Source organism: Zootoca vivipara, chromosome 3 (assembly GCF_965207765.1).
Source record: "Zootoca vivipara chromosome 3, rZooViv2.hap1.1, whole genome shotgun sequence".
Lineage (NCBI taxonomy): Eukaryota > Metazoa > Chordata > Lepidosauria > Squamata > Lacertidae > Zootoca > Zootoca vivipara.
The window spans coordinates 9,724,853-9,734,359 of record NC_142586.1 but is presented as its reverse complement, the minus strand read 5'-3'; the positions used below and the strand labels follow the sequence as shown (position 1 = coordinate 9,734,359).

The window sequence follows — 9,507 nt, the reverse complement described above, 5'->3', positions numbered from 1 at the left end:
AAGTAGAAGCAACCCTATCTAAAAGTTCGTAAGTAGAAAAAATCCTATCTAAACCGCATCCTGGATGGCGGACGGAGCTCCATTCGTAAGTAGAGGTACCACTGTATTTCTGTCTTGTCAGGATTCAACTTCAATCCATTAGCCGCCATCTTCAATCCATTAGCCGCCAACTTCAATCCATTAGCCGCCAGAATTAGAACTTGGTTAAAGTATAATAATGCTGGGTTAGTAATATGGACAAAAAGGTGTTTAGAATTTTTTTATTAAGCACATTCCACAGTACAAAGCCTTATATCATGAACAATATCTGTACAATTCAACAGTTGTCCAATAAGCTGTTCATACACAAACTTTCCAAACAGGTAACTGGCAAACATAATTACAAGTTAGAATAAGACTATCCCAGTGCTTTGAAACATTAATCTAGCAGTAACATACAGCTGCTCAGTAATGATTAGCGAAACAAAGTCCAGAATACAGCCAGGATCACTATCATTAAATCCCAGGAGCCAAGCTCCTTGGGTGCCAGTCACAAACTCCACAGCTATGTTACACCAAGCACAATCAAAAGTAGTTTAGGCTGAATCTTCAAATACCATTATTTCCCATGGAAAAAAAACCCCATGAATATCATCTTACACATGCATTAAAAAAGGATAGTTTTCCATAAATACCTTTTTACTTCAGGGCTGCAATAGAAAGTCGTTCACATGACAGCCATTCAATGACATCGGGGGCGGGGGGGAAGGGTCATTCATATTACAGCTATCAAGACAGTTGTGTGACTGTCAACCATATTAAAAACAGAGAACATGGGAAAGGCATCCTCTGATGGATTTGATCATATCCATGTCTTAAGTCTTTGAAGCAGTGCTCCGAGGGGGGAATTCATGAATGCAAAAGCAGTTGATTTGTAACACCTAGGGAGGCAAAGAGTGGAATACCAGAAGCAGCTCAAAAAGTTGCGCCTTTTGTTCACATCTCACGTGTGCTTTCTTTTGACTGACAAGCTGGCAGGTGTGCAAGTGAAATATCCAGCCATAGCTGTTCCACTAAAATAAGCAATATTCATTCATTGGTCTTTTTTTTTTTAATATTGGTTATCAACATTCCTTGACCCCTCAACCAAAAGAAAAAAAGGGAGAGGGAAAGAGAAAAATCAGGAGTGGCAGCAAAGGGGGAAAAAAACAAATACAAAACCATATGACTAAGGAATGACAGTATCCATATCCATGCCAACTACACAGTTCTTAGACCATCCAGTATTATGTTTTATTAGTTAATAATTTTCAAAACTAGCATTAAGAAGAAGCCACTAAACAATATTGCCCAGCAATAACTTAAAAAGATGAGAGAGACTAGGAAGTTTGCTTTTGTACAGGGAAGCGTACGACTAACTGCCACCACCAGTCATACTTTTAAAGGAGAAGATATTCCAATGATGCGATGCCATAATCCGCCAGGTTTTCTCAGCAAAACTGTTAAGGAACACAAACCATCTCTCTTACAAGATCACAGTGGAATTGCAGTTTCTGCTTCAGTTCAACAAATAAGCACGGTAGGATCAAGGACTATCTGAATGGATTGTTATAAAGTTGTTTCCAGGTATGCAACTTTGGCCAACGGCTTAAGATGGTTTGCAAATATTGCGGCGTGGAAAATCAGAACCACTTTTAACTTTTAATTTTATTTTATTTTCTTGAATAATAAAAAAAAGTTCGGAGTTTTAAAATTAAGATGTTTCACCTCATTTTTCTTTTTCTTTTTTAAAAAAATCCCAATGGATACCAAAATCCTCCTATTCACAGAGAAGTATTTCTAAAGCAATTCGTCCCAACCCCATTATGGTGCCAGTAGTAAGAATGCCTTTGCTGCTTAAAAACTTATGCCTTGGCATCTGCATACAGTATCAGGAGACCCTGACTCCCAGCACTTGGAGGTTACAATGTTTATGTACAATATATCTACATGCTTATACAGCTACGGGTATTGGAAATTATGAGGCAAGCACACATGGAGGATTCGACTATACCAAACATGAGGAGGAGGAGGAGGAGGACGGCTGTAGTACAAAGCACAATTAAAAGAAAGGACAGTGCTGTACACCTAGTTTAGATACTCTAACCCAATTTACAATCGTTAAATTAAAAGCAAATTACTGTTGCAGAAATAAGTAAACAATCATCCAAAATATTACTGATCCATTCAGAAATATCTCTATCAGTCCAATTGATACTCCTAGCCAACAGAACGGGATCCGCATCAGTCGTGAAACGTAAAGTCTACAGGAGGAGGGTGGCTTTGTGAGCAAAGCCCTGTACATTCTGGGTATGTTTGGCACCCACATTTCACCGAGAATGTTTTTCTTCTTCAGAGTCAGATAAAAGTGCAAAGCAAATATAAATTAGGTCAAGTCCTTCCTTGACATCTGATTTACTCCTGGAAAAACAAGCCATCAGTTCAGTGTACATGGGCAATTTACTCATGAAGCTTTGGGTCTTGCGTTGCCGTGAAGGACAGACTGAATTTCTTCTAGCTGGACTCGGCGAATTCCTAGTCAATTTCTCAGCGGAAACCAGACTGAGTGAAGGAGGACTGGAAAAGGTAAGTTTAGATATAGACTTGTGCTGCTTTGCATCTACACAGCATCTAGAACCACTTCTGACTTTAGCGGTGGCTGATGTCTTCAAGTGCGTAATTGCCAAATGTCCAGTAGTTCAAAGACTGTGGAATCCTGAAAAGAAGAAGTCTGAATTAATTTCAACAGTCTATAGTTGCTTACTGTCAGATTTTAGGCAACGGTGCACACAAACACCAGTGGTCACAGTTGTCATTTAGGGAACTCTTGGCTACGGATGTTCTGCTTTTTCAGAGGTATTTCACCATTCTTCAAAGACATAGTTTGTCAAGAGTGAGGGGTACAGATAACAAATGATATATGAGAGTCAAGTATAAAATCAACAGTAATAGCCTCTATGGATCTAAGACTCTAAGACTTATCCAACAGAAAATAATATTCAGGGTCCACTGGACTCCGTCAAAACTACACCAGAAGAAAATAACAAGTGCAGACAATTGCTGGAGATGTGGAAGTAAAAATGCTAACTTAATACATATGTTGATTAACTGCCCGATGATAAGATTATTTTGGTGAGGATATTTATAGCAAGAGTAATAAAAATAAACTGTTATTTAGGGGAACTGAATTTAATTCTAAATTATATTCCGGAAACGTGGGAGATTTCGGGGGGGGGGTGGATGTACCGTGGTATATTAGAAGCAAAAAAACTTGTTTTGATTAATTGGAAGAGCCGCAAAAAGATTCCATTGAGCACATGGATTGATAACATGGACAGATTAGCTTCATACGAACGAATTGCATGTCAATGCAAAATAAGAATGGATAAATATGAAGTAATCTGGAATGAATATTTAAGTGATAAGGCGGATAGTGGTGCAAAGTAGAGGGAGGAGAGAGAGGTGGGGAAATATTGTTTGAAAAAGGTGTAGTCATAGGTATATCAGTGTATCCAAATCTGAATTGTCAAATTGTGTTATTACTGTCATTATGGTTTTTGTTGTATGTGTCTTTTGTGGTTGATGTTTGTATCGAAAAATCGATTAAATAGTTTTTTTTAAAAAAGACATAGTTTGTCTGGCAAGTATTTTTAAATTCCCTGGGGCTGGCTTGTTTTTGGTACTTTATTTGGTTATTTGCCATTCTGTTCACTTCCAACCAATACATTCTGTGGCTGATATTTGGCTGGTGAGATGGTTTCTTTCCCCGCCCTCCAGCCATGCTCACCTGCCCTGCAACTGATGTCGTATGACGTCAGGTGTGAGCCAGGTAAAGCTGTGGCTGCAAAGCAACAATGTGCTCCCAATTTTTCCTCTGCAAGCCTAGCAGGGACCAGCTCCCCTTGGCAGCTCCTGAGCGGAGCCAATCCCTGTCAAAAGCAGGAATGGTGTGTGATGAGGAACAAAAAGCTACAGTGGAAGGGGGAAGTCAGGAGACATCTATTGGGCTATCTTGTATAAAGGTATCTTTGTGTCCGCCCAAGACAGCTCTGGATCTAGGGCATTATCAAGAAAGATTCAACTTATTTAAAGGAAGACCTTTTAATGCAGGCAAGAGTTAAGTTCTCTCTGCAATATTACAGTTATACAAGTGCAGTGCTTTATCGGCTCTCCTAAAACTAATGCAACTTTTACTGCAATTAAGCACAAAGTAATTAAACCTAATCTTCTATTTCTTTCTTCCCAAGAGAGGCACGCTCTGGTGCTCAGTTTTGGACATGGGAGTTTTGCCGCTATGAGGCTAAAACATTTTTTATTTTATTTTCCACTAAAGTGTTTAAATAGCGGATTATATTAAGATTATCATATGGTAACAATTTTGATCCTGTTACAATAAAAAAGGAATTCAACAGAAGGCAGTAAAATTCTCTTATGGCCAAGAGCGCCAGGGTTGTCAGAAATGATCGACTTTAAAAGGCATATTCATTTGGGACACTGAGAAGGGAAAAGGTGCAGGATTTGGTTAAAAAGTTAGAAACCTCCATTACTTGAGCAGAGCACATAAAACGGCTCCTCTATCATTAGTAATATATTTGTTATTTTACAGCTTTATAAAACGGAGCAACATTTCTGCCCTGTGATGTGGGAAACACTGCAGAGTATAGGAAGCTGCTTTAAACAGAGCCTGATCACTGGCAGTCCGGCACAATCCATTTGGATTGGCAGTGGCTCTTCCCTCCAGGGTGGGGAAACCTGTGACCCTCCAAATGTTTTTGGACTCTAACTTCCATCAGCGCCAGCTAGCATGGACAGCAGGCAAGAATGGTTTGTTTTTATTTATTTCTATACAACCCTTCATCTGAGGATCACAGAGAAGTTTACAATATAATAACACAAAAGTAGGTAATATATAATAACATATTATAACATAATAGCATAAAAGTAGGGACCCAGGTGGCGCTGTGGGTTAAACCACAGAGTCTAGGGCTTGCTGATCAGAAGGTCGGCGGTTCGAATCCCTGCAACGGGGTGAGCTCCCGTTGCTCGGTCCCAGCTCCTGCCCACCTAGCAGTTCGAAAACACATCAAAGTGCAAGTAGATAAATAGGGACCGCTCCGGCGGGAAGGTAAACGGCGTTTCCGTGCGCTGCTCTGGTTCGCCAGAAGCAGCTTTGTCATGCTGGCCGCATGGCCCGGAAGCTGTCTGTGGACAAACGCCGGCTCCCTCGGCCTATAGAGTGAGATGAGCGCCGCAACCCCAGAGTCGGACATGACTGGACCCGATGGTCAGGGGCCCCCTTTTAGGTAAGATGTTAACAAGCAAAAACATTACCCCCACCCCAACAGTTTTAAAGACCATAGACTGTTTAATTAGCCAAAAGCCTGGGAGAAGGGGAATGTTTTTGCCTGGCACCCATTGGAAGTTACAGTCCGACATCTGAAGGGTCAGTTTCTCCTCCTCTACTAAGTGAAGATGCCAAGGATCAGAAACTGAAACCTCCAGCTTCCAGGGGACGTTGTTTTGCTACAGGGTTTTGCACTTTTCAGATAGCTATTCAATGACTTGCCTACCTCTCTCTCTACTTAAGGGAGACACGGCTTTATGTTTCCAGGGCAACTCAAGCGTAAGCTAGGGTTTGGAAATTGTCCAAGGCCTGTAACAGCAAAGAGGTATTGCCTACAACTGCCCACCCCCATTCACAATTATCTCCTGTTGTACGTGATCCCCACAATCATGGCAGATCACGCCTCTCAGCTGACTGGTGCCCAATAGCAAAGCATGGGAATTAAATCCCTTCACTGGTGATTGCTCCCTCCTCCAACACGTGCCTCTAGCCCATGGGTAGGCAAACTAAGGCCTGGGGACCGGATCCGGCCCAATCGCCTTCTAAATCTGGCCCGCGGACAGTCTGGGAAACATTGTGTTTTTACATGAGTAGAATGTGTCCTTTTATTTAAAATGCATCTCTGGGTTATTTGTGGGGCCTGCCTGATGTTTATACGTGAGTAGAATGTGTGCTTCTATTTAAAGTGCACCTCTGGGTTATTTGTGGGGCATGGGAATTCGTTCTCTTCCCCCCCCCAAAAAATAATATAGTCTGCCCCCCCCAAGGTCTGAGGGACAGTGGACCGGACCCCTGCTGAAAATGTTTGCTGACCCCTGCTCTAGCCAAATAGCACACTGTCTCAAGGAGCCTAGGAAGGGAGCATTAGATCCCCATTCCTTACAATTACTGTCCTCAAAGAAGTATGCCTCTCATTTGAGGCATATACTCCTCTTTGGTGAAAGGTGGGGTAGAGAGAAGGAGAGTTGTGTTTATCACTCACAAGTTTTTTTGCTTTGCCCTAGGGACAGTGCCTATTCAAGTTATGCTGGTGGTGAGTGAAGTTGCAATTATCGTGGATAATCTGCTTCCAGCCACTACTTTATAAAAAATGGTTGTGGAAACACCAGCCAAAGGTGGCCTACCCACAGCACGGAATGCATCAAACAAGCAAGCAGCACTTTAGAGAACAGAAATGGCGCCATGATGATGGTTTTCCAGTTGTCCATCTCAGCCTTCCCCAAGCTGGAGTGCCCCAGATGTTAGGACAAACAGCCAGAATCTCCACCCATTGGGAATAGTAGGGCACAGAGGACAAAAAAACAGAAAATCAGAAAGAGGAAAAGACTGCCTCTTTTAGAAAGACCACTGCTTCAGGTATCTTTTGGGTAAATGAGGGGGGAAAGGTTTATTTAAAAAATATGGAGTGACTGCTGTTATCCAATATAATAATAATAATTTATTATTTATACCCCGCCCATCTGGCTGAGTCTCCCCACCACTCTGGGGACAATATATTAATTATTATTATTTATTAATTTATGCCTCACAATTCCACAAAAGTATATCCAGAGACTTGCATGAAACTGGGAACAAGTCACATTAAGCCTATTTCCTTTCTCTTCCTTAACAGAACTAGATTAGCAGATAAAATGAATGCAAATACACTAATCATACCTGCCAAGTTGCTGTCAGAGAAATAAGGGACCGGGCCAGAAATAGCAGACCGGAAGTAGCGCTGCCGCCATTTTGGAACTGGGCGGAGCATGCTCAGAAGTGACTTTTGATGCTGCTTTGCCCAGTTCCAAAATGGCCGCCGTGCCAGAAGTCGCACTGCAGTCATTTTGGAACTGGGCAGAGCAGCATCAAAAGTCGCTTCTGAGCATGCTCCACCCAGTTCCAAAATGGCCGCCGCGCCAGAATAACCCGGGGGGAAACAAAAAATCCGTTTTTTCAGCTAGAAACAGCTGGAAAAACGGGATTTCCCGGGGAAAACGGGAGACTTGGCAGCTATGACACCAATTTTATCTGCCATGCTTAGCTAGTGCAAAACATTCTCATGAGCATACTTATAACAACTGGAAGATGTGTGAAATTGTTTGTGCACAATAGCATCAGTGGCAACCCTTGAAGACCTAACTTGAGAAATATCAATATAACTCTGACTGTATAAGCATTTTCACAGCACATACCTGGAAAATCGCTAACACAAATATTTACATGTGCCTATCTAAAGATGCAGGTAGGTAGCCATGTTGGCATGACGCAGTCGAAATATATCTATAATTTTCCAATAGCACCTTACAGACAAACTAAGTTTGTTCTTGGTATAAGCTTTCGTGTCCAGGAGAGACCTGGTCTTAATAGAGATGTTGGATTCCTGTCTCATTATATATGTTAATCATCTGTATACTACCCTTGCTTTTTCCTGTAGGACTAATTGTGTAGGACTAATTGCAGTAGTTAACAGTCATCAACAGGTTTACCATACCCATTGAGTCAATCACCCACCTCCTACTACCCTCCTGAGAAACACACACACACACACCCCACTATACAGTATATAAGGGTCTGGTGACTTCTGTTTCGGTGTATCTGAAGAAGTGTTCATGCACACGAAAGCTTATACCCAGAACAAACTTAGTTGGTCTCTGAGGTGCTACTGGACAATTTTTTTATATATATTTTTTCAATCTAAAGATGGTTTGCACTTGTTCTACTGAAAAATCTCACTGAAAGCATGAACTTTTGCCAGGCCCACTACCAGGGATGGTGGTATAGTGGATACAAAAAGGGCATCCTTAAGATAGCAAGGCTTACCTTGGAGAGCAGTACATTGCAGACTGTTATCTGGAGATGTAAGTGTATGTTCTTGATGGAGAGCGGGTCTCATTTTGTGCATTGGGGGGCACATTTAAAAAATCCCAAATCAAAATGGTATCATCATGGGAACTACTAATGATCTGAAATTCATCAAATTGGAGTCTAAACACACGTCCTGAGTGTTCCTGAAAAGAATGGCAAAAGAGTTTGCGGTTAGGAGGGCAAAAGACTTTGTTCATACTTGCACTCAAATATTCATTTCTACTCGTAGCTGGAAGGAAATATGAATGTGACAATCATGAGTTTTATAAAATGTTAGTCAAACTCAGAGAAGGCTCCATTGAATTTAATGTTAAGTTAGTCACATTCATTCCTGCACTGCAGGGGGTTGGACAAGGTGACCCGGAGGGTCCCAATTCTACAATTAATTTCAATGGGTCTACTCTGGGTTTGACCAACGTCAGAAAGAGCCCCGTGTCGTGAAGGATTTCTTAAAGGAAGCATGTAGATCATCATTCAAAAGACAAAGGAACTGGAGTAATTTAGCACAATAGTGACACCTTGGGACGTTTTAGAAACTAATTAGGAAGAGCTGAATTTCACACGGACAACATGCCAAATATTTGCTTTCAACAATTACTGCGTCCATTTAATTAGTTTATTTAATTTGTGTACCACCCTGCATGTGAAGATCACAGGGCAGTTCACGATCTAAAATGATAACAAAAATGCACAATAAATGCCTGCCTACAAAACATGTTTTAAAGGGTTTAAAAGGTGAGTCTCCCCGGAGAGGGAATTAAAGAAAACAGAGAGCCACCACAGAAAAGGCCCATTCTGGTGTTGCCATCTTCTGGCAAAAAAACCCACCAAATTTCCACTCCATTACAAGTTAGTAGATTAAGAAACAAGCAGACAAAAGTATGGTCAACATGTACTACTGTTGTACGATAATATCTGTATAGTTAATGTACATACCACCAATGTACGTAAGCATAGTGTACTTGCTGGGGCACGGGGGTCAAGAGCAGCTTGCAAGTCCCAAACTTTGATTTTGCTATGAAGCGGAGAGAGAAAAGGCAATGAGAAAACTACAACACCCTCCGAGTACTAAGAACCACAGAAAACCAACCTCCTGAGTGAAAACAGAACTTCGCTTTCAAGCACATACCCATCATAGGCTCCGCTTACAATCCTCTTGTTATCAAATCTGATGCACCTAACCAGTTCTTCGTGTCCTTCTAGCACTCTTAAACAGGCTCCGCATTCGATATCCCAAAGCCTGAAAGAAGGAACACATACAACTTTTTTCCCAAAAAATAAATAAAAGCAACAACGCATGT

At 41.4% G+C, this 9,507-nt stretch overlaps 1 protein-coding gene across 11 annotated transcripts in view; it reads right to left on the bottom strand.

Annotated features, from left to right (window-relative positions):
- Nucleotides 1-246: 246 nt before the first annotated feature.
- The window catches only part of FBXW11 (F-box and WD repeat domain containing 11), an 86,292-nt gene continuing 77,031 nt past the window's right edge, over nucleotides 247-9,507 (bottom strand). For all 11 annotated transcript variants that reach the window (XM_088665534.1, XM_088665537.1, XM_035110156.3 and 8 more), the window contains 4 exons: nucleotides 9,336-9,446; nucleotides 9,143-9,221; nucleotides 8,162-8,349; nucleotides 247-2,734 (listed from right to left, as the gene is read on the bottom strand). In XM_088665534.1, coding sequence (XP_088521660.1) covers nucleotides 8,188-8,349; nucleotides 9,143-9,221; nucleotides 9,336-9,446 — 352 coding nt within the window. In that variant the 3' untranslated portion in view covers nucleotides 247-2,734; nucleotides 8,162-8,187. The remainder of the gene's footprint in view (nucleotides 2,735-8,161; nucleotides 8,350-9,142; nucleotides 9,222-9,335; nucleotides 9,447-9,507) is intronic.